The sequence below is a fragment of the Bufo bufo genome, chromosome 2, assembly GCF_905171765.1.
Source record: "Bufo bufo chromosome 2, aBufBuf1.1, whole genome shotgun sequence".
In the NCBI taxonomy this organism is placed as follows: domain Eukaryota; kingdom Metazoa; phylum Chordata; class Amphibia; order Anura; family Bufonidae; genus Bufo; species Bufo bufo.
The window spans coordinates 836,940,436-836,966,903 of NC_053390.1; the positions used below are offsets into that span (position 1 = coordinate 836,940,436).

At 46.0% G+C, this 26,468-nt stretch overlaps 1 protein-coding gene across 1 annotated transcript; it reads right to left on the minus strand.

The window, feature by feature from the left end:
* Positions 1-23,353: 23,353 nt before the first annotated feature.
* On the minus strand, positions 23,354-24,591 carry LOC120991861 (G-protein coupled receptor 151-like). The gene has a single exon (XM_040420611.1). It carries the CDS (start codon positions 24,589-24,591, stop codon positions 23,452-23,454), a length of 1,140 nt encoding a protein of 379 aa, XP_040276545.1. The 3' UTR covers positions 23,354-23,451.
* Between the last annotated feature and the right edge of the window lie 1,877 nt (positions 24,592-26,468).

Sequence of the window (26,468 nt, forward strand, 5' to 3'; positions counted from 1 at the left end):
TGGGACTCCGATCGGTACTCTCCGCTGCCACCAATGATGGGGGGGGGGGGAGAGGTGAGACTGCACTGGGCACGTTTATTAATACTGGGAATCCGCACTGGCCACCAATGATGGGGGGGGGGGGAGAGGTGAGACCGCACTGGGCACATTTATTAATACTGGGAATCCGCACTGCCACCAATGATGGGGGGGGGGGGGGAAGAGGTGAGGCAGCACTGGTCACATCCGCACTGGCCACCAATGAATATAGAGGGGGGGGCCGCACTGGTCACATTTAATACAGGGGAGGGAGGGGGTCTGCCCCCTCCTGCCTGGCAGCATCTGATCTCTCACAGGGGGCTATGATTCGCACAATAATTGTGCGGATCACAGCCCCCTGTAAGAGATCGGGTGCTGCCAGGCAGCAGGGGGCAGTCATGTACACCGTTCTCAGTATATTCTAACTAGAAGCGTCCCCATCACCATGGGAACGCCTCTGTGTTAGAATATACTGTCGGATTTGAGTTTTCACATGTTTCCGTTTTTTGCGGATCCGCAAAAAACGGATGACATACGGAAACATTTTCAGGAACAACGGATCCGCAAAAAACGGACCGAAAATCGGGATGTAGAAAAATACGGACGTGTGAATGTAGCCTTAGTCTGACTTTACCCATCACTCCTTGCTCTGGATAGCTTCATTTGGTTCTGGAGTGTGGTTCTAGTTGAAGTCCTGTTCATCCATCATCCATCAGCCTCAGAAGTTAAGTGTTCCGCTTGTTGTGTTTTGTATTCCCCCCACCTTTGTTGTTTACTAGGCCTCAGCGAGACGCTGGTTCCTTCACCAGGGAAGGAGCGGGTTGTCTCTGCCCTGTCATTACCATTAGGGCATCCGATGGCCACCAGGGTTTTCTAGGTTCCTGTGTATGGGTATCTATACCATTGAGAGGTGCCCATACGGATAGGAGTTAGGGCCAGGAGCAGGGTTTTATAGGTGGTGACCCTTTTCCTTCCCTAGCGGTGAGGCCTAGTGTCTTTTCCCTTCCTTCTTGTTGTCTTTTGGTGTTCTGATCTGTGCAGCTAAGGATGCTATGACATGGGTGGTTGTGCCTTGTGATGAGCCTATGCAGTTAGGAGGAGCTACTCCTGGAACTACTGGCAAAAGCTTGGGTCATGTGAAAGGAGTCGGCTTTTGTTGTGGCAAGAAGGGACATTTTGTGAATATTTGTCCGTACTTGCAACATCAAGGTGTAAACAAAAAGAAAAAAACGCTTATTCCCCAAATTGCTATTGGAAGTGTGGGTGGGGAGCAAGTAAACCTACGTTTGTCTTTTACTGGTAGTACCCATTTTCTCCTGTCTGCCGAGGTGGCGCTAGAGTGGCACCAGAGGAGAGGATGTGGGTTCCAGCGACTGATGTTAATGCTAGTCGTCTGGTGAGAGCATTCCACAGAACTCATCCTGATAAGGTCGGTCCTGGGTGCCCGGAGGTCACCCGTAGAAGGGGGGGGGGGGGTACTGTCACATCTGTGACAGGTCTCAGAAGGTCTGAAAGATTATCTACGCATTAGTGATCTGACAGCCTCTTTTGGTTTCACTTTGTCTGTGTGTTGCTTTTATCTCCACACCTCCTGTTCAGGTGTGGATTATGTGACCTTTACCTCGCCCTATTTAGTCAGACTTTACCCATCACTCCTTGCTCTGGATAGCTTCATTTGGTTTTTGGAAGAGCTGGAGTGTGGTTCTAGTTGAAGTCCTGTTCATCCATCATCCATCACCATTGAGAGGTGCCCATATGGATAGGAGTTAGGGCCAGGAGCAGGGTTTTATAGGTGGTGACCCTTTTCCTTCCCTAGCGGTGAGGCCTATTGTCTTTTCCCTTCCTTCTTGTTGTCTTTTGGTGTTCTCTCCTACTATATCCATGACAGTAAGGTTCAGAGGTCCCTCGGGTCAGGAGCAACACGTGACGGCCAGTGATGGTACCATGGGTTGTCTATGTGGTCATGAAGTGGGTTACAATAGTCCCACCAGAGAAGTTATTCCAAGGGATAATTCTGCTTATACAAAGAACATGTCCAGAAATTTCATATAATCAATGATTATGAGGAAGAGGAATAGTCTTATTTGGTCCAAAGTATTTTCTTTTTGTTGCATTAGATGCATATTTTCTGAGTGGAGATATAATGAGGTCTCCGGCCCTCTGCCCACCCTCTATCCACTGCACTGACTTCTCAACCTGACCTCCGTAACTTCTTGCCTGGGGTTTCTTGACTCCAACCTCTCCAGTTAATTGCTGGGACTTTTGGTCTCTACATCACCGATCCCTGCCTGTATCTTCCTACATCCATGGCCTGAGATTTAATTTCATTTCTTCAAGTTCTCTATAGAACTCAAACTTCTCAGCCCAGGGGTGCTCAGCACATGTTAGTCATCACACCTACTGCTATAGAGTGCCCACATAGCAAGCCTGAAAATATTGTTCCTACATGACATCATACAATGTCTGACTAGTACTGCTGTACAGTATCCACATAGCAGGGCCATACAGTGTCTGATTAGTACTGCCATACAGTATCCACATACCAGGGTTATACAGTGCCCGACTAGTACTGCTATACAGTGCCCACATAACAGGGCCATACAGTGTCTGACTAGTACTGCCATACAGTATCCACATAACAGGGCCCTACAGTGTCTGACTAGTACTGCTATACAGTATCCACATAACAGGGCCCTACAGTGTCTGACTAGTACTGCTATACAGTGCCCACATAACAGGGCCATACAGTGCCCGACTAGTACTGCCATACAGTATCCACATAACAGGGCCCTACAGTGTCTGACTAGTACTGCTATACAGTATCCACATAACTGGGCCATACAGTGTCTGACTAGTACTGCTATACAGTATCCACATAACAGGGCCATACTGTGCCCGACTAGTACTGCTATACAGTATCCACATAACTGGACCATACAGTGTCTGACTAGTACTGCTATACAGTACCCACATAACAGGGCCATACAGTGTCTGACTAGTACTGCTATACAGTATCCACATAACTGGACCATACAGTGTCTGACTAGTACTGCTATACAGTACCCACATAACAGGGCCATACAGTGTCTGACTAGTACTGCTATACAGTACCCACATAACAGGGCCATACAGTGCCCGACTAGTACTGCTATACAGTGCCCACATAACTGGACCATACAGTGTCTGACTAGTACTGCTATACAGTACCCACATAACAGGGCCATACAGTGTCTGACTAGTACTGCTATACAGTATCCACATAACAGGACCATACAGTGTCTGACTAGTACTGCTATACAGTATCCACATAACAGGGCCATACAGTGTCTGACTAGTACTGCTATACAGTGCCCACATAACAGGGCCATACAGTGTCTGATTAGTACTGCCATACAGTATCCACATACCAGGGTTATACAGTGCCCGACTAGTACTGCTATACAGTATCCACATAACAGGGCCCTACAGTGCCCGACTAGTACTGCTATACAGTATCCATATAACAGGGCCATACAGTGTCTGACTAGTACTACTATACAGTACCCACATAACAGGGCCATACAGTGTCTGACTAGTACTGCTATACAGTATCCACATAACAGGGCCATACAGTGTCTGACTAGTACTGCTATACAGTATCCACATAACAGGGTTATACAGTGCCCGACTAGTACTGCTATACAGTATCCACATAACTGGACCATACAGTGTCTGACTAGTACTGCTATACAGTATCCACATAACAGGGCCATACAGTGTCTGACTAGTACTGCTATACAGTATCCACATAACTGGACCATACAGTGTCTGACTAGTACTGCTATACAGTATCCATATAACAGGGCCATACAGTGTCTGACTAGTACTGCTATACAGTATCCACATAACAGGGCCATACAGTGCCCGACTAGTACTGCTATACAGTATCCACATAACAGGGCCATACTGTGCCCGACTAGTACTGCTATACAGTATCCACATAACAGGGCCCTACAGTGTCTGACTAGTACTGCTATACAATATCCACATAACTGGACCATACAGTGCCTGACTAGTACTGCTATACAGTACCCACATAACAGGGCCCTACAGTGCCCGACTAGTACTGCTATACAGTATCCACATAACAGGGCCCTACAGTGTCTGACTAGTACTGCTATACAGTATCCACATAACAGGGCCATACAGTGTCTGACTAGTACTGCTATACAGTATCCATATAACAGGGCCATACAGTGTCTGACTAGTATTGCTATACAGTATCCACATAACAGGGCCATACTGTGCCCGACTAGTACTGCTATACAGTGCCCACATAACAGGGCCATACAGTGCCCGACTAGTACTGCTATACAGTATCCACATACCAGGGTTATACAGTGCCCGACTAGTACTGCCATACAGTATCCACATAACAGGGCCCTACAGTGTCTGACTAGTACTGCTATACAGTATCCACATAACAGGGCCCTACAGTGTCTGACTAGTACTGCTATACAGTATCCACATAACTGGGCCCTACAGTGCCCGACTAGTACTGCTATACAGTATCCACATAACAGGGCCCTACAGTGTCTGACTAGTACTGCTATACAGTATCCACATAACAGGGCCCTACAGTGTCTGACTAGTACTGCTATACAGTATCCATATAACAGGGCCATACAGTGTCTGACTAGTACTGCTATACAGTATCCACATAACAGGGCCCTACAGTGCCCGACTAGTACTGCTATACAGTATCCACATAACTGGACCATACAGTGTCTGACTAGTACTGCCATACAGTATCCACATACCAGGGTTATACAGTGTCTGACTAGTACTGCTATACAGTATCCACATAACAGGGCCATACTGTGCCCGACTAGTACTGCTATACAGTATCCACATAACAGGGCCCTACAGTGTCTGACTAGTACTGCTATACAGTATCCACATAACAGGGCCCTACAGTGTCTGACTAGTACTGCTATACAGTATCCACATAACAGGGCCATACAGTGTCTGACTAGTACTGCTATACAGTATCCACATAACAGGGCCATACAGTGTCTGACTAGTACTGCCATACAGTATCCACATACCAGGGTTATACAGTGCCCGACTAGTACTGCTATACAGTATCCACATAACAGGGCCCTACAGTGCCCGACTAGTACTGCTATACAATATCCACATAACTGGACCATACAGTGTCTGACTAGTACTGCTATACAGTATCCACAAAACAGGGCCCTACAGTGTCTGACTAGTACTGCTATACAGTATCCACATAACAGGGCCATACAGTGCCCGACTAGTACTGCTATACAGTATCCACATAACAGGGTTATACAGTGCCCGACTAGTACTGCTATACAGTACCCACATAACAGGGCCCTACAGTGTCTGACTAGTACTGCTATACAGTACCCACATAACAGGGCCCTACAGTGTCTGACTAGTACTGCTATACAGTATCCACATAACAGGGCCATACAGTGTCTGACTAGTACTGCTATACAGTGCCCACATAACAGGGCCATACAGTGTCTGACTAGTACTGCTATACAGTATCCACATAACAGGGCCCTACAGTGTCTGACTAGTACTGCCATACAGTATCCACATAACAGGGCCCTACAGTGTCTGACTAGTACTGCTATACAGTATCCACATAACAGGGCCATACAGTGTCTGACTAGTACTGCTATACAGTATCCACATAACTGGACCATACAGTGTCTGACTAGTACTGCCATACAGTATCCACATACCAGGGTTATACAGTGTCTGACTAGTACTGCCATACAGTATCCACATAACAGGGCCCTACAGTGTCTGACTAGTACTGCTATACAGTATCCACATAACAGGGCCATACAGTGTCTGACTAGTACTGCTATACAGTGCCCACATAACAGGGCCATACAGTGTCTGACTAGTACTGCTATACAGTATCCACATAACAGGGCCCTACAGTGTCTGACTAGTACTGCTATACAGTATCCACATAACAGGACCATACAGTGTCTGACTAGTACTGCTATACAGTATCCACATAACAGGGCCATACAGTGTCTGACTAGTACTGCTATACAGTATCCACATAACAGGGCCCTACAGTGTCTGACTAGTACTGCTATACAGTATCCACATAACAGGGCCATACAGTGTCTGACTAGTACTGCCATACAGTATCCACATACCAGGGTTATACAGTGCCCGACTAGTACTGCTATACAGTATCCACATACCAAGGTTATACAGTGTCTGACTAGTACTGCTATACAGTATCCACATAACAGGGCCCTACAGTGCCCGACTAGTACTGCCATACAGTATCCACATAACAGGGCCCTACAGTGTCTGACTAGTACTGCTATACAGTATCCACATAACAGGGCCATACAGTGTCTGACTAGTACTGCTATACAGTATCCACATAACAGGGCCATACAGTGTCTGACTAGTACTGCTATACAGTATCCACATAACAGGGCCATACTGTGCCCGACTAGTACTGCTATACAATATCCACATAGCTGGACCATACAGTGTCTGACTAGTACTGCTATACAGTACCCACATAACAGGGCCCTACAGTGTCTGACTAGTACTGCTATACAGTATCCACATAACAGGGCCATACAGTGTCTGACTAGTACTGCTATACAGTATCCACATAACAGGGCCATACAGTGTCTGACTAGTACTGCTATACAGTATCCACATAACAGGGCCCTACAGTGTCTGACTAGTACTGCTATACAATATCCACATAGCTGGACCATACAGTGTCTGACTAGTACTACTATACAGTACCCACATAACAGGGCCCTACAGTGTCTGACTAGTACTGCTATACAGTATCCACATAACAGGGCCATACAGTGTCTGACTAGTACTGCTATAAAGTATCCACATAACAGGGCCCTACAGTGTCTGACTAGTACTGCTATACAGTATCCACAAAACAGGGCCCTACAGTGTCTGACTAGTACTGCTATACAGTACCCACATAACAGGGCCCTACAGTGTCTGACTAGTACTGCTATACAGTATCCACATAAAAGGGCCATACAGTACCCGACTAGTACTGCTATACAGTACCCACATAACAGGGCCATACAGTGTCTGACTAGTACTGCTATACAGTATCCACATACCAGGGTTATACAGTGCCCGACTAGTACTGCTATACAGTATCCACATAACAGGGCCGTACAGTGTCTGACTAGTACTGCTATACAATATCCACATAACAGGGCCATACAGTGTCTGACTAGTACTGCTATACAGTGCCCACATAACAGGGCCATACAGTGTCTGACTAGTACTGCTATACAGTATCCACATAACAGGGCCCTACAGTGTCTGACTAGTACTGCTATACAGTATCCACATAACTGGACCATACAGTGTCTGACTAGTACTGCCATACAGTATCCACATACCAGGGTTATACAGTGTCTGACTAGTACTGCCATACAGTATCCACATAACAGGGCCCTACAGTGTCTGACTAGTACTGCTATACAGTATCCACATAACAGGGCCATACAGTGTCTGACTAGTACTGCTATACAGTACCCACATAACAGGGCCATACAGTGTCTGACTAGTACTGCTATACAGTATCCACATAACAGGGCCCTACAGTGTCTGACTAGTACTGCTATACAGTATCCACATAACAGGGTTATACAGTGTCTGACTAGTACTGCTATACAGTATCCATATAACAGGGCCATACAGTGTCTGACTAGTACTGCTATACAGTATCCACATAACAGGGCCCTACAGTGTCTGACTAGTACTGCTATACAGTATCCACATAACTGGACCATACAGTGTCTGACTAGTACTGCCATACAGTATCCACATACCAGGGTTATACAGTGTCTGACTAGTACTGCCATACAGTATCCACATAACAGGGCCCTACAGTGTCTGACTAGTACTGCTATACAGTATCCACATAACAGGGCCATACAGTGTCTGACTAGTACTGCTATACAGTACCCACATAACAGGGCCATACAGTGTCTGACTAGTACTGCTATACAGTATCCACATAACAGGGCCCTACAGTGTCTGACTAGTACTGCTATACAGTATCCACATAACAGGGCCCTACAGTGTCTGACTAGTACTGCTATACAGTATCCACATAACAGGGTTATACAGTGTCTGACTAGTACTGCTATACAGTATCCATATAACAGGGCCATATAGTGCCTGACTAGTACTGCTATACAGTGCCCACATAATCGGGGCTTATGGTGCCCAAATACTGCTGCTATACAGTATCCACATACCAGGGCCACACAGTGCTCATATACACCGCAGTTTCTGTTATCAGTCCTCGGTGTGTGAGATGGGGAAACAGCTCTCCTTGTCTGAACACTGTGTAGAGAAAATTAAATGATCTGGACTGACATTCTGCTGTTTGGCCACAAGATGCCGCTGTTTCCTAAACACAGCTGCAGACTGGACATATAGCTCCATATTCTTTTGAGAGGTGGGGTTTACACAGAGTCTGGAGAGAAGAGAAAGGGAGCAGCCATCTTAGAGGGAGCTGAGGCAAGCATCACCGATCATGGCTACTGGGCAGCAGATCATGTGGTGTAAACAGAGATCTACTGCACAGAAACCATGATTCTGTATGACGACGAGGGATCGCAATAGCGCTAACAGTGAAGGAGATCTATGCATATAAATGAACGAACAGCCGACTGTCGGGAAGGGCGCAAAGGAGAGCGATTCTATCAGTTTATCAAACATGATTTTACTATATTTATAAGGTGGACAGGGGGTATACTTATATGTTTTAATACACATTAGAAGACCTATACCTGCATATACAGTACAGACCAAAAGTTTGGACACACCTTCTCATTCAAAGAGTTTTCTTTATTTTCATAACTATGAAAATTGTAGATTCACACTGAAGGCATCAAAACTATGAATTAACACATGTGGAATTATATACATAACAAACAAGTGTGAAACAACTGAAAATATGTCATATTCTAGGTTCTTCAAAGTAGCCACCTTTTGCTTTGATTACTGCTTTGCACACTCTTGGCATTCTCTTGATGAGCTTCAAGAGGTAGTCCCCTGAAATGGTTTTCACTTCACAGGTGTGCCCTGTCAGGTTTAATAAGTGGGATTTCTTGCCTTATAAATGGGGTTGGGACCATCAGTGGCGTTAAGGAGAAGTCAGGTGGATACACAGCTGATAGTCCTACTGAATAGACTGTTAGAATTTGTATTATGGCAAAAAAAAAAGCAGCTAAGTAAAGAATAACGAGTGGCCATCATTACTTTAAGAAATGAAAGTCAGTCAGTCAGCCAAAAAATTGGGAAAACCTTGAAAGTAAGGGCTATTTGACCATGAAGGAGAGTGATGGGGTGCTGCGCCAGATGACCTGGCCTCCACAGTCACCGGACCTGAACCCAATCGAGATGGTTTGGGGTGAGCTGGACTGCAGAGTGAAGGCAAAAGGGCCAACAAGTGCTAAGCATCTCTGGGAACTCCTTCAAGACTGTTGGAAGACCATTTCAGGGGACTACCTCTTGAAGCTCATCAAGAGAATGCCAAGAGTGTGCAAAGCAGTAATCAAAGCAAAAGGTGGCTACTTAGAAGAACCTAGAATATGACATATTTTCAGTTGTTTCACACTTGTTTGTTATGTATATAATTCCACATGTGTTAATTCATAGTTTTGATGCCTTCATAGTCATGAAAATAAAGAAAACTCTTTGAATGAGAAGGTGTGTCCAAACTTTTGGTCTGTACTGTATATATATAGCTAAAAATGCTTATTGGGCCTGACAGTGTCCCTTTAAGTTCTAAAGTCCTTGAAATGAACAGGAGCAACACTTGTGGTCTGACACAAACAGATACCCATACTAACTAACTAACTAACTACAGGCCTAGTCTCAGTCTCTAGACGCCAACATTGTGATGAGGTGCGTGCACGATCTTACCAACCCGGGTCTGCTTTACATCCGCTCGTGACTCTATGTTTTTAATACACATTAGAAGACCTATACCTGCATATATATATATAGCTACAAATGCTTATTGGGCCTGACAGTGTCCCTTTAAAGTGACATTTCACATTGGGGAGCTGATAAAATTCTCACGAACTCAAGCCAGACTGGTGTTTTCTCGCTCAGGGGGAATACTCAGGCACGTGCTACAGGACCAGTTATGGGAGGGGGAATACTGTAGAACTTGGTAAGATTGTAAGCTGCTGTGCTGCGCCGCAGGCTAGTCCATAACACACCCATACGGTGGTTCTTTTTTTTAGGGTAATAACAGGTGGTTTAGTTGTGCCCGCCAGTAGGTAAATTACTCCACTTTCTCCTTGCATCCATCGGAGGGTCTCAGCCTTCGGGCTGGGTATATGTACATTTATTGTATGTTCCCAGCATGTGTGGTTGTGTTTATTGCCACATGAAAGTAAAATTCTGTTTTGGCAGAAGCCGGTGTTGGGGTTGCTTTCCTCGTTCGTGACTTCACTGTATGCTGGGGAGCCGACCGCGGCAAACGGCTTACAGGTGAGTGGGTGGAGACCTGAGCGGTGGGCAAGATGGGCATTTTCCTCTTAATTTGTAAAAATCAAAGATGGTGGCTCACTCCAAACGAAATATAGGAACAGGTGCTGCTAGCCTAGTTAGAGGGACACCCACCCTCTCAAAACAAGGAATTGCAAATTATAGTAATAGGCGAGCACACTTCATTTGGCATGTGAATAAAATTTAATTAAATCACTCAATAGTAATACACGTGTATATGCAGGTAAAATAATGATAAATGCTAAAAACCATTAAAATAGATGACCAAATGTAGGGTATAAGCTTCGGAGTTATATAGTCCAGCAAAGTCCAAAATATAGTTCACAATACGTACAATATTGGTATGCAATAGGTGGTATTAATTATAATCCCTTAGGGATAAGTCCATAGATGTATATATGGATCCGTATCCAATTGATTACTATGCAGATATTAGAGGACTCAATTATTCCCGGAGTAGCTTAGGAGATCCACTTTGTAAATAAAATGTTCCAATAGGCATCAGAAGTTCAAGCCTTCATATATTTACAGCTTGTAATAACAGCTTAGTTCTTACCTTCCTCTGTGTCGAGGATCCGGGACGCTGGTGTTTGTTAGCGTCTTCCTCCTTGCCTCTCTAGCCGGCTTACCCGAAGTATCGCGGGAGTTTGAGCGAGACTTGCAACTTGGTCCGTACTTGTAGCTCTTCCGGCTTGGTACAGAGGGAGGAATCTTGCGGTCCTAGGTCTTTTAGTGCCGATATCAGTTCGACTGTCCTGGCAATTCAATTTTCATAGCGTGGCCACGCTTATAACTACGGAGGTGCTGTTCCCAGGTATCTGATCCGGCCCAGACGCGTTTCGGGAATAAACTATCCCTTCATCAGTGGTATCAGATCACCTGACAGCCTCCGCCTTTTATATCCAGTTAGGAACTCAAACTATGGAGATCTGGATTTTCATATGGAACAAGCGATTCTCTGTATGCGGTTTTCGTGCGTTTTTTAAAAACGCTTATGCGTTTTTTCTGCTGTATATTGCCTTTAACCCTTAAAAGCTTGTGGTATAAACTGATCTGATATTTAGAGTTACTTTACAGAGTTATATCATTATAAAGTTTCATAGATGGACTCACATGTCTATACCTTAAATTTCATGACAATATAATGTCTGGTCACCATATCTTCATAAATAATGTAACAATATCAATAAACATGTTAAAATAGATAAAAAATAAATATGGACATAATACATAATAATATAAAATTTATTAGTATGTTTTAGGAATTAAAATTGAGGAAATTCATAGCGGATATATTATGCAAATTTGTCCGGTGTCATGCTGCGATTTTATTCCGTACACCCATAGATGATCCATGGAAATGGAATCATGGAAACAGATGAGTAGGATATTGGAGTTGAGATGATGGAGTTGTATGGGGCTGGGGGCATCCCCATACAACTCCATCATCTCAACTCCAATATCCTACTCATCTGTTTCCATGATTCCATTTCCATGGATCATCTATGGGTGTACGGAATAAAATCGCAGCATGACACCGGACAAATTTGCATAATATATCCGCTATGAATTTCCTCAATTTTAATTCCTAAAACATACTAATAAATTTTATATTATTATGTATTATGTCCATATTTATTTTTTATCTATTTTAACATGTTTATTGATATTGTTACATTATTTATGAAGATATGGTGACCAGACATTATATTGTCATGAAATTTAAGGTATAGACATGTGAGTCCATCTATGAAACTTTATAATGATATAACTCTGTAAAGTAACTCTAAATATCAGATCAGTTTATACCACAAGCTTTTAAGGGTTAAAGGCAATATACAGCAGAAAAAACGCATAAGCGTTTTTAAAAAACGCACGAAAACCGCATACAGAGAATCGCTTGTTCCATATGAAAATCCAGATCTCCATAGTTTGAGTTCCTAACTGGATATAAAAGGCGGAGGCTGTCAGGTGATCTGATACCACTGATGAAGGGATAGTTTATTCCCGAAACGCGTCTGGGCCGGATCAGATACCTGGGAACAGCACCTCCGTAGTTATAAGCGTGGCCACGCTATGAAAATTGAATTGCCAGGACAGTCGAACTGATATCGGCACTAAAAGACCTAGGACCGCAAGATTCCTCCCTCTGTACCAAGCCGGAAGAGCTACAAGTACGGACCAAGTTGCAAGTCTCGCTCAAACTCCCGCGATACTTCGGGTAAGCCGGCTAGAGAGGCAAGGAGGAAGACGCTAACAAACACCAGCGTCCCGGATCCTCGACACAGAGGAAGGTAAGAACTAAGCTGTTATTACAAGCTGTAAATATATGAAGGCTTGAACTTCTGATGCCTATTGGAACATTTTATTTACAAAGTGGATCTCCTAAGCTACTCCGGGAATAATTGAGTCCTCTAATATCTGCATAGTAATCAATTGGATACGGATCCATATATACATCTATGGACTTATCCCTAAGGGATTATAATTAATACCACCTATTGCATACCAATATTGTACGTATTGTGAACTATATTTTGGACTTTGCTGGACTATATAACTCCGAAGCTTATACCCTACATTTGGTCATCTATTTTAATGGTTTTTAGCATTTATCATTATTTTACCTGCATATACACGTGTATTACTATTGAGTGATTTAATTAAATTTTATTCACATGCCAAATGAAGTGTGCTCGCCTATTACTATAATTTGCAATTTTCCTCTTAATATTAGGACAAGATGGCGATGCTCGCAGTCAGATGTCCCCGAGGCTTGTGGGTAGCTCCATACAGACATGGCTCAGGATGCCTCATGTGAAGTGCGCCTTCTGTCAGGAATCTGGCGGCTTTCTAATAATCCCCCTGATTACTGGCACTGAGTCGTCTTCACACAGGGAAGGAGCGAGGCAGAAGTCACCACATCTGCTGGTAATAAGATGGAGCTGTGACCCCAGACCCTCCACCTTCTCCAAATCCCCCTGTGATTATAGCTGCCAGATGATGTTATGTGTATGATAGCGGCATCTAATGCACCAGATAATTCCCGCATTAGTGGCATTTGCTGAACCTCCGGGGCCCACCCTCTGCCTGTCACTCCGGCCTTGAAGGAGGGTACACAGGGTGTCATATAACTAGTGATGTCAGCAACAGGGGGCGGGGCTGTGACAACCTCACTCATTTTCATGGTAAATAGGCTGCATGGAGGAACAGGGCCAATAAGAGGTATCTGCGCCTACTATCCTCCTATATTAGACTGAAGGTGCACCAGCTTAAAGGGATCTGCCATAGTGACAAAAGCCCTTTAAATGCAACTACCACTACAATGTAAATATCTGGTGCTGCCACTAGGGCCACCCTACTATATGAGACATATCCACACAGGTCCACAGTGCTGCCACTAGAGCCACCCTACTGTATGAGACATATCCACACAGGTCCACAGTGCTGCCACTAGAGCCACCCTACTGTATGAGACATATCCACACAGGTCCACAGTGCTGCCACTAGGGCCACCCTACTGTATGAGACATATCCACACAGGTCCACAGTGCTGCCACTAGGGCCACCCTACTGTATGAGACATATCCACACAGGTCCACAGTGCTGCCACTAGGGCCACCCTACTGTATGAGACATATCCACACAGGTCCACAGTGCTGCCACTAGAGCCACCCTACTGTATGAGACATATCCACACAGGTCCACAGTGCTGCCACTAGAGCCACTCTACTGTATGAGACATATCCACACAGGTCCACAGTGCTGCCACTAGGGCCGCCCTACTGTATGAGACATATCCACACAGGTCCACAGTGCTGCCACTGGAGCCACCCTACTGTATGAGACATATCCACACAGGTCCACAGTGCTGCCACTAGAGCCACCCTACTGTATGAGACATATCCACACAGGTCCACAGTGCTGCCACTAGAGCCACCCTACTGTATGAGACATATCCACACAGGTCCACAGTGCTGCCGCTAGAGTCACCCTACTGTATGAGACATATCCACACAGGTCCACAGTGCTGCCACTAGGGCCACCCTACTGTATGAGACATATCCACACAGGTCCACAGTGCTGCCGCTAGAGCCACCCTACTGTATGAGACATATCCACACAGGTCCACAGTGCTGCCACTAGGGCCACCCTACTGTATGAGACATATCCACACAGGTCCACAGTGCTGCCACTAGGGCCACCCTACTGTATGAGACATATCCACACAGGTCCACAGTGCTGCCGCTAGGGCCACCCTACTGTATGAGACATATCCACACAGGTCCACAGTGCTGCCGCTAGGGCCACCCTACTGTATGAGACATATCCACACAGGTCCACAGTGCTGCCACTAGGGCCGCCCTACTGTATGAGACATATCCACACAGGTCCACAGTGCTGCCACTGGAGCCACCCTACTGTATGAGACATATCCACACAGGTCCACAGTGCTGCCACTAGAGCCACCCTACTGTATGAGACATATCCACACAGGTCCACAGTGCTGCCGCTAGGGCCACCCTACTGTATGAGACATATCCACACAGGTCCACAGTGCTGCCGCTAGGGCCACCCTACTGTATGAGACATATCCACACAGGTCCACAGTGCTGCCGCTAGGGCCACCCTACTGTATGAGACATATCCACACAGGTCCACAGTGCTGCCGCTAGGGCCACCCTACTGTATGAGACATATCCACACAGGTCCACAGTGCTGCCACTAGGGCCACCCTACTGTATGAGACATATCCACACAGATCCACAGTGCTGCCACTAGAGCCACCCTACTGTATGAGACATATCCACACAGATCCACAGTGCTGCCACTAGAGCCACCCTACTGTATGAGACATATCCACACAGGTCCACAGTGCTGCCACTAGGGCCACCCTACTGTATGAGACATATCCACACAAGTACACAGTGGTCCCAACAGGAGACTTTTATGTAGGGGTTAAAGGTGGTTGTCTATGGATTGTGTCTGTGTGTGGCCGGGGGTGTTTGTGTGTGTGTATATCTTTGTGTGTATGTGAGTGTCAGTGTATGTCTGTACATATATGTGTTTTATGTGTATGTACCTGGCCGTGTGTGTGTGTGTGTGTATATGAGACTGTCAGTGTGTATATGTATGTGTGTGTGAGTGGGTGTTTGTGTGATATATTTGTGCATGTCTTTGGGTGTATATATGTGTATATATGAGCATGGTTCTATGTGTGTATACAGTATATGTTTGTGTATATGGGGTTTTCTGTATGTGTGTGTGTGTCTATGTGTAATATATATATATATATATATATATATTGATGTATGTATATGGGAGTGTGTATGGGTATGGGTTTGGCAGTATGTATGTGAGTATATATTTATGTATGTGGCTGTGGGTGTATGTGTGTGTTATATTTGTGGGTGTCAGTGGGTGTACTGTATGTGTGTGTGTATGTTGGGGTACAGAAGTGCACAGCCCTGTACTGAGCACGGGGGCAGCGCGGTTTTATATGGCGGCAGTGCCCTGTGAAGCCTCTGAGGTGTAGGACAATCCCCTCCTGATGCCTTCAGGCCTCCCACTGACTTATGCTCCCGTTCACACTGAGACCTTCTGTAGGCCTGCAGAGTGCCGGATGATCCTCCATCCCGGTGTTAATGTAGGGGACTCACGTCCTCGGTTGTCAGGGGTTGTCAGGTGCAGACGTTGGCTGATGGCGGTGGTATTTTTCTCAGGCAGCTGATTATTTTACATTGTGATGGAGATTAGAGAGGACAAGGCAGCAAAATAAATCAATGAACAAATGGCGAGGGAGGAGAAGAGCGAGGCGGGAGGATGAGAGGGGGCACCAGCCAGGCTCCCTGTGATAAAAGACTAATTGCTGGCTAATGCCACTGCGTCTGACCCATCATCTGCCATTACTGGAGATGCCAGTCACACGGGACCAAGTAATGAGATCCAGCCAAGATTAATACTGAGGAGCCACATAGGAGAAATACCAACCACACATCATCCCTAATGTCATCCACCCATCGAGATTCATGTCTACACTCCCAAATCTGACAACTTCATAGCAATCCGGTACTGATCACCAGGATCTCATATTGGCGATGGTGTGAACAACTCTTGATCATTTTAGATAAATGTCAAGGTTCTCAGGCCAGTAATGTTTCAAAGGCTGGTCTACTTTTGTGAACTTTCTTCAGCCACAGAAAACTTCGGGCCCATCTTGTTCTGGGGATTTACCTAGTCCCATTCATTACCCAAAAAATGTCATGGGATGAGGATTGGATGAGGTGTTGAATACATTCCTTGGACTACGGGTGATGCGGGTAATCATGGTCCTCACCAAGCCCATAACTGGTAGGAGAAAGACTAGAGGGACCTAAATCTACCGCTCATGTAAAGGAGGATTATGGTTTTTCTGGAGCAAGAACTAAGTGACAATTCCTGAATTATGGAAAGCCAGATTTAAGTAATTAGAACTACGGTCTCCAAATCCACATTCACAAGGACCTTCCATGGTTTCCTCTGCCCATGGAAGAGTCACCTGGAGATTCCTTGATCTCCTTAGGCTCCCAGTACTCCTCGGAGATGAAGTTGACTCATAAAGGTCACCCAAATTTTTGAAGGAAAGGTTAATAGACTTAACTGCTTCATGACTATATTTAGTATTTCTACTCATCCCGAGCCTCCTGGTTCACGTACACAGAGGATAATGGGCTCACACAGGGGTGTAGCTTGAATGTTGGGGATGGGAGTGGCTCCAGGAGCTGCCTTTAATATTGGGTTTATAAACTTAATGCAATCTACTCATTTGTAGAGTCTCCATCCAACATGACTCCATGATCCTGAGAACAGAGGAAGTCACTATGTGGTCTGGCTAGATGGACATTGGGTGCCCCAAAAAGGTGGGAATAACATCTAGCTCACTGGATCCACATACTGGTCTCAGTTGCGACCCTCTTGGTGAACCAACAGCACATGACTGACCCTGATCTGAGACATTTGTATTCCAAGTAGTCCATATGCCTCCATCCTACTCTAAAATGAATACAGGCCCCAGAGCAAAACTCATAGATACAGACCAGACCCTCTAAATATCAACCCCAGACCAGACCTCCTTGTTACAGACCTAAGACCTGACTACTAAAATACAGACCCCCATGGCAGAACTCATAAATATAGACTGTAGCTCTCCTAAATATTGACCCCAGACCTGACTTCTAAAAAACAAACCTCAGAGCAAAACTCCCAAATGCAGACTCCAAAACAAGCCTACTAAATACAGGCCCCAACCTCCTAAATAAATACTCCAGAAAACTCCCTAAATATACCTCAGAGCTGACGTTCTAGATACAGCCATAGACCAACCCAACAGAAACCAGACTTCATAGATACAGAATACAGACCCCAGGCCAGACCTCCAAGATATAGACCCTAGATAAGACTTCCTAGATACAGACCAAGGCCAGGCCTCCTAAGTACATACCCCAGAGGAGGCTCACTATAAAACAGAAACCATACCTCATAGATACAGAATACAAATCCTAGACCAGATTCCCTAAATATACCCCACAGCAAATCTCCTAGATACGGACCCTAGACCAGACCCCCAAAATACATACTGCAGACCATACCCCCCACAGACCCCAGGCCTGACCTCTAAAACACAGACCCCAGAGCAAAATTTCTAGATATAGACCCCAGAAGAGACCTCCTAAATACAGACCCCAGATCAGACACACTAAATACAGATCGCAGACCTCCTAAATACAGACACCAGATCTGACTTCTAAAATACGGACCCCAGAGCAAAACTTCTAAATAAGGACCCCAGAAAACTCTCTAAATATACTCCAGAGCCGACTTTCTAGATACAGCACCAGACCAACCCTAAAAACAAAAACCAGACTTCATAGAATACAGATCCTAGACCAGTTCCTCTAAATATACCCCAGACCAGACCTCCTAGATATAGACCGCAGACCCCCTAAATACAGACCCTGGACCTGACCTCTAAAACACAGACCCCAGAGCAAAACTCCTAGAAACAGACCCCAGACCAGACCTCCTAAATACAGACCACAGAGCAGACTTCTGAAATACAGACCCCAGGCCAGACACACTAAATAGAGATTTAGACCTCCTAAATACAAACACCAGACCTGACTTCTAAAGTACAGACCCCAGAGCAAAGTTATACAGATCCCAGACCACACTTCTAAAATATAGAACCCAGAACATACCTCCTATATAAATATAACAGGAAAAACTCCCTAAATATCCCCCAGGGCTGACCATTTACAGACCCCAGACCAGACCTCCTAGATACAGACCCCAGACCTCCTAGATACAGACTGCAGCCCATACGCCCTAAATATAGACCACAGAGCAAAACTCCTAAATACAGATCCCAGACTAAACTTTCTAAATAAAGATCCTAGACAAACTCCCTAAAAAATATACCCCAGAGCTGACCTCCAAATACAGACCCCAGACCTACTATATACAGACCTCAGACCAAACCTCCTAGATACAGACCCCAGAGCAGACCTCATAAATACAAGCACTAGGTACAGCTCCAGACCAGACTGAATTCCCCTAGTTACAGACCTAAGACCTGACTTCTAAAATACAGACCCCAGAGCAGAACTCCTAAATAGAGACCACAGACCCCCTAAATACAGATCACAGACCAGAATTCTAAAACACAGACCCCAGAGCAAAACTCCTATATAGAGGCCCCAAAGCACACTTCTGAAGTACAGACCAGACATACTAAATACAGAACCCAGACCAGACCTCCTATTTACAGACCTAAGACCTGACTTCTAAAATACAGATCCCCCAGACCTACCCTAAAAACAGAAACCAGACCTTATATATACAGAATACAGATCCGAGACTAGATCCCCTAAATATACCCTACAGCAGACCTTCTAGATACACACCCCAGAGCAGAAATACAGACTGGACTCTGCAGATGCTTCAGCTATCCATGTTCCTGCAGTTTGCCGGCCGGATGTTGTCTGGGGTGAAGACCAGAACTGAAGAGAACTGCAGGAAGAAGACAAGTGAATCTTCACTCAGGACACTGGGCATCTGGGAGGTCTCCATCAGCTATGTGTTGGTTAGAGCAGTTTTGCTCAGGGCCTGAAGGGGATTAAACACTGTTTTCTACAAACAAACAGTATTATAAATGGCACGTGGTAGGCAGGGGCCCTGTTACAAATTTTGCATTGGGGCCCACCTCTGCTCTCCAGGAGGGTTATTAAGGATAATGTAGTGGATGGGGGGTCCATTCCTGAGCTTCGCTACCCTGTGTACGTTGACGATACGCTCTGCTGTATCATATCCTGCTAATGTCATAATCACCGGCTTTACCAGCAATCTCATAATTACAGTATCTCCGGAGCGCTCCAGATAATCTCCATGCTCTTCACCCTCATTCACAATGCATTTAGAAGCGGAAAACAAATTCCTGGTTGCACTACAAATCCACCAGGAATAGCGGACATGTGAAGAGGTCAATGTCAGGAGGGTGACATCAGCAGAGTACAGGAGATTGTTTAATTATTCACCCCCAGAGGTATCAGTACAAAGGCCTAAGTCCAATACAAAGGGAGCCTGTCAGCAGGAAGGCTTTGGTTACTGTACAGATGTAACAGAACACATTAAATACAATGTAACCGTATGACACCCCCACTAAAAGGGCCTTTGTCAGGCAGAGACCTGACCACCAGCACCCTGTGTTGTATCATGGCGTAGGCGGGATGCATTGTGTGCCTCTGGTACCTGTTCCGGGGGGTGGTGGGGGGTGTCCTTTTGCCTGAATAGCTCTTTGGAGTACAATTTAAAGGATGCAATGCATCTACAGGTTCAGCTTTGATTAAACACCAGGTCCTGGCTGATTTGACCTCTGGCCATCTGCCCAATATCCCAAAGTGGAAAGTCTCCCACTCTGGAAGACCTAGCCTGACCATGTGTGACCTGTAGGGACCCACAACAGAGTGGTCAATGACATAAATCTGAATCCATCTCCAATGTTTTATATTGCCACTATGTACCCCTTTCCTTCACCCCCAAGCCAAGATGTTCTCTTCTTCTTGAGATTCGTGGTCAAGATGGATAAAATTGGACTCCAAATACAAGGCATCAGTCCTGAGAAGCAAACGTTCCGGGTGGAGAGGTCACCACATATCCATAGTCATTCTGCAATGGATGGCAGCTATGGACACCTCTACAGTCCTGTCCACACCTTCTGTAGATCCATCAGTGGTAAAAGACTCAGCCCCCAGGGGAGAAGAACTGGTGACTATGTGCTTGTGATGATGACACCTGAGCATAATCGCCCATATTACTTGCCCTCAGTGTTCTGGAGACTATGAAATATGCTCAGTTCTGTAAATATATTAACTACAACCCCTATTTTCCCAATGACAGTCTAACTCCACTGAGGATAATGGGACAGAGGGAAAGACAAGGAGTCAAAAGGGGCACCTGCTGAACCTGCCCACATATTAGCAGAGATCTGGTCCATACATGTGGGGCTTTACACATGTACTGAGGTCCTGTACCCAAGTGAAACCACCAGAGGAGCCTACACATAATGCTCTACCTGACAATGTGCTCAGCACCTGATGGTTATTTTCTGGTGATGATATAGATGGAAGGAATGTAAGAACATAGAGGGCTGCAGAGACAGAGGAGAGGTGAAGATAGAAGAGGAGGAGAACAAAAAGGAAAGAAAGGAAAGAGAAGAAATGAAGGAAAGAGTAGAGATGACGAGACAAACAAGTAAGGAGAGAAAAGAGAACTGAAGAGAGATGGGAGAAACAGAGAACAGCAGAGAAGAAAGGGGGTAGACAGAGGATAAAGAAAGGTAAAGACAAAGGACAGAAAATGAGATATTGGAGGGTCAGAGGAGAGCATGGGGATGAACAGAGGAGTGGAGGAGAAGACGAAGAGAGCAGAGGAGAACAAAAGAAAAGAGACAGGAAACAAGAGATGATATGAGGGAAAGAATAGAGAAGAAAGGAAAAAAGAGAAGGGAGGAACAGAAGAGAAGCAAAAGTAATGAGAGCAGATGAGAATAAGAGAGGAGACAGAGGAAAGAAGAGAAGAAGTGAGGGAAAGAATAGAGAACAAGAGAAGAAAAGTAAAAAGAGAAGAGAGAAAACAAGAGAGAGAAGAGGGAAACAGAGGAGAAAAAAGAGGAGACAGAAAAAAGGTGAGGAAAATGGAAACAATAGAATGTGAGAAGCAGTGGAAAACAGAGAGAGAGGGAACTCAGAGAAGAGACAGAAATAGAGAAGTAAAAGAAGAGAAGAAGAGAAAAGTAGAGGAGAGTACAGAGAAGGAGGAGAGAAGTAGTCCAGAGTATAGAGAAGAAGGGGAGAAGGTGAAGTGAAAAGAAGAGAACTAAAACAGAGTACAGAGAAGTAGAGGAGAAGGTGAGGAGAAGGGGAGAGAAGTAGAGCACAGTTCACAGACATAGAGGAGAAGAAGAGAAGTAGAGGAGAGTGCAGAGAAGAAGAGGGGAAGGTGAGGAGAAGAAGAGAGAAGCAGGGGAGTATGGGAGAGAGAATAGGGGAGAGAAGTAGATAAGAAAAGAACAGAGAAGTAGAGGAATAGAAGGAGGAGAAAAGAGGGGGAGGGTACAGAGAAGTAGAGGAGTGAAAGTAATGAGAGGAGAACAGAAGTAGAGGAAAAGAAGAGAGGGAAACAGAAAAGTAGAGGAGAAGGAAAGAAGAACTGAGAGCTAAATGAGAAGAGTGAGGAAATAAAAGGATAGCAGAGGAGAGAGGGAAAAGAGGAAACAAGACAGGTGTAAATGATAGTATGAGAGGAGCAGAAGGGAACAGAGGAAAGCAGGAGTGGTAGGAAGAAATGGGAAATAGTAGAATAGAGGAGAGAAGAGAAGAGAGGTAGAGATTAGACTAGGGCAGTGGAGAGGTGGAGGAGGTATGCAAAGAAGAGAAGGGAGAACAGACTGGGGCAGCAGAGAGCTGGTGGGGCAGAGAAGGGAGAACAGACTGGGGCAGCAGAGAGCTGGTGGGGCAGAGAAGGGAGAACAGCAAAAGATAAAGAAGTGGATGAGAAGTAAAGAGCATATTTGATAGAGGGGCAGAGAAGATGACAGAACAGGAGAAGGAGGAGGCACATGAGGAGGTTTGTGGTAGCCACTGGCTATTCAGCTTTTAGAGACTAATCAAGATGGGGCTTTTACCCAAGACATGATTAAATACCCAGGACAGTAACAGGTGAGAGCTGCTCCTAGCAAGGTGGTCACAGAATCACAGCATGAACCAGCGCACAGACACATCACATAGGATGCCACCAATTCATAGACTTTATTTAAAGAAAGAGATCATTCTCCTTATGTTCAACCAAACATTTCTCTAGCCCCCCCCCCCCCCCATCCCCATCCCACCCCTGATTTAACCTACAATATACTGAGCAGGGAAGACAATGGGGGGCCCCACCCTGGGGCAAGCTACACTGGGGACATACAGCACTACTAGATTCTGTGTAACCTTACAAGCACATTACACAATGACACAGTACCAGGGGCTCAGCAATCACTGGCACATCTCCTGGACCCAGGAACATCTGAGGTTCTCTAGGAGCTGTAGAACTATAAGTATCAGTCTGCTCCACTCAGTGCATCTTATTTCTGGCAGACAAATCTACTTCCACAGCAGCTGTAGCTCCTCAGCTTCCCAGGGTCAGCCCTGCAGACTTAGATCCTGGTCCCCCATCCTCCCTGTCATACAGCCATCTGTAGGCTACAGTTCTCCACTTGTTCCTGCATCTCTGGAGACCTGGCCCCTCCACACTATACACACATAGATGTCCTGGGCTGGAGGTTTAAGGTTTCTCCTGGTGCTCCCAGGGCATGGGGTCACTTTCTTCTCCAGCTGTGGTGTTTCTGCGATCCTGCCAAAAATGTTCCACATCTGGAAGGATTTTCTCCTCCCTTAACTTGGAGTCTTGAGATGCTCGGTGCGCAGACGTGGAGTGGAAGTCATGCAAGGACTGGATGCTGGAGCCATTCTCTCCTCTGGATGGACCTGACCCGTCACATAGTTTGCACGGGGTCCAGATGTTCTTCAGACCTTCCCTGAACTCGTCAGACACGGCCAGAAACACTGCAGGATTGATGGTGCAGTTCAGGAACAGAACCACCTGGGCCAGGATCATGAGGGCATTGGGTGGCTGGAGGAGACCATAGTTGCTGTGCCTGGACCAGACCCAGACTATCCACTCGGGAAGCCACATCGCATCAAAAGCCAAGCTGACACTCATGAGCATAGAGGTGATCCTGCGGCTGAGGGTGCCGGGGTTGGGCACCCTGTTCCTCCTCTCCTTTCTCCTGAGAGCCCTCAGGTAGCAGCAAAAGGAGAAGACCATGGGCACCACATAAGCCACCAGGGGGTAAATTTTGCTGAAAACATTCATGAAATTGGAAGCATAATCCGGGATGTCAAAACTACACGTCAAGCCCTCCTTGTCCATCCTGATCTGAGTGAAGATGAAGTGTGGAAGAGGCAGCAGAAGAGCCATGGACCAGGAGAAGAGCAGCACCACCAGAACATATCTCCTACTGAAGCTCAACAGCTTTGGAGGGGTAACCACATGGACGTACCTGGCTTGGGCAATGGCTGCCAGGGTGAAGCTCTTGACGGTTAGGCAGCTGTAGAGGAACCATTCTGTGGTCCTGCAGATGAAGCCTCCAAAGATCCAGGACTGCCGGGCATAGGAGACAATGCGCACCGGGATGCAGAAGAGGATGAGGAGCAGGTCGGTGACCCCCAGGTTGATGACCAAGCAGTTGACCACTGAGAAATTGCCTTTCCTCAGGTCGTGGATGAGGATGGAGATGAGCAGTAGGTTCCCCGTGAAGCCAATGAGACAGATGAGGGACAACACCAGGGGCAGAGCCACAGTCACCTCCGACCCGACCTCCTCCGAGTCTCCGGAGAACTGCAAGGAGCGGGAGCTGTTCATGGTGCTGAAGTCTCTGCTGACACCTGTTCACTCCAGGCTCACACACAACTTTCTCCGGCATGCGTCAGTTTACCGACAAATGACGTAGTCAGTGGGGAAGGGGCTACAGAGGCGGTGAAGACTACAACCCCAGTGATGAGGTCACAGCCCCCAGTGATGAGGTCACAGCTCCAGTCCTTCCATGAAGGGGTTAATCCCTGGCCGCAGGGAGAGGTCCACCAGGTGAGGTGCTGAGGTCTGGATCCTGGAGAGGACAGAGCCCCCTCCTGCCTCCTGCTGGTTGTGGGGGTGACAGGGCAGATCTGGGGGAGCAAGCTGGCCCCTCACCCCGAGCCCCCAGCCAGGATAATGCCCTATTCTGCAGAACCCATTGTCTTAATGAGAAATCCGGAATAATCCCCAGCTAGCACTAATCCCCGACATAATCACCCAAACTACTCCATGTAGTGGAGCCAGATAATGAGAGGAGGTGAAGCCGAGACAAGCGGAGCCGTAGGAAGAGGGCGCTGCTCCTCCCCACATTAACCCCTCAGTCACAGACCCAACCACAGCTCTTCTGTGCTCAGGTACAGCAGAGCGGATTACTGTATAACCAGTCCCATGTAAAAGTATATCTCACTGGGTATATATAATGTGCTTCCTGCAGTCCTATGTAACAGCACAGACACATAACTGAGTACAGATAATGTGGTAGATGTCACCTGCAGTCCAATGTAACACCACAGATAACACAGTGATAACTCTCTCAGTACAGATAATGTAGTAGATGTCACCTGCAGTCCTATGTAACACCACAGATAACACAGTGATAACTCTCTCAGTACAGATAATGTAGTAGATGTCACCTGCAGTCCAATGTAACATCACAGATAACACAGTGATAACTGTCTGTGTACAGATAATGTAGTAGATGTCACCTGCAGTCCTATGTAACACTACAAAATACAGATAACACAGTGATAACTCCCTGAGTGCAGATAATGTAGTAGATGTCACATGCAGCCCTATGTAACACCACAGTGATAAGTCTCTGAGTACAGATAATGCAGTAGATGTCACCTGCAGTCCTATGTAACACCACAGAAAACAGTGATAACTCCTGTGTACAGATAATGTAGTAGATGTCACATGCAGTCCTATGTAACACCACAAATAACATAGGGATAACTCTCTGAGTACAGATAATGTAGTAGATGTCACCTGAAGTCTTCTCTGTGTATGGACTCAGCAGAGAACATACTGCCACCTGGTGATCTACCGTCATCACATTACCCTTTCAGGCTTCTCTGTGTATAGACTCAGCAGAGGACATACTGCCACCTGGTGGTCTTCCCTCATCACCTTCCCCTTTCAGTCTTCTCTGTGTATAGACTCAGCAGAGAACATACTGCCACCTTGTGGTCGCCCCTCATCACCTTTCTCTTTCAGTCTTCTCTGTGTATAGACTCAGCAGAGAACATACTGCCACCTGGTGGTCTCGCCTAATCACCTTCCCCTTTCAGGCTTCTCTGTGTATAGACTTAGCAGAGGACATACTGCCACCTGGTGGTCTCCACTCATCACCTTCCCCTTTCAGACTTCTCTGTGTAAAGACTCAGCAGAGAACATAATGCCACCTGGTGGTCTCCCCTAATCACCTTCCCCTTTCAGTCTTCTCTGTGTATAGACTCAGCAGAGGACATACTGTCACCTGGGGTTTCCCCTCACCACCTTTCCCTTTCAGGCTTCTCTGTGTATAGACTCAGCATAGAACATACTGCCACCTGGTGGTCTCCCCTCATCACCTCCCCTTTCAGTCTTCTCTGTGTAAAGACTCAGCAGAGAACATACTGCCACCTGGTGGTCTCCCCTCATCACTTTCCCCTTTCAGTCTTCTC

Bases quoted from the DNA above. Each gene is read 5' to 3' on its own strand.
- LOC120991861 (XM_040420611.1), bottom strand. From the start codon at position 24,591: ATGAACAGCTCCCGCTCCTTGCAGTTCTCCGGAGACTCGGAGGAGGTC.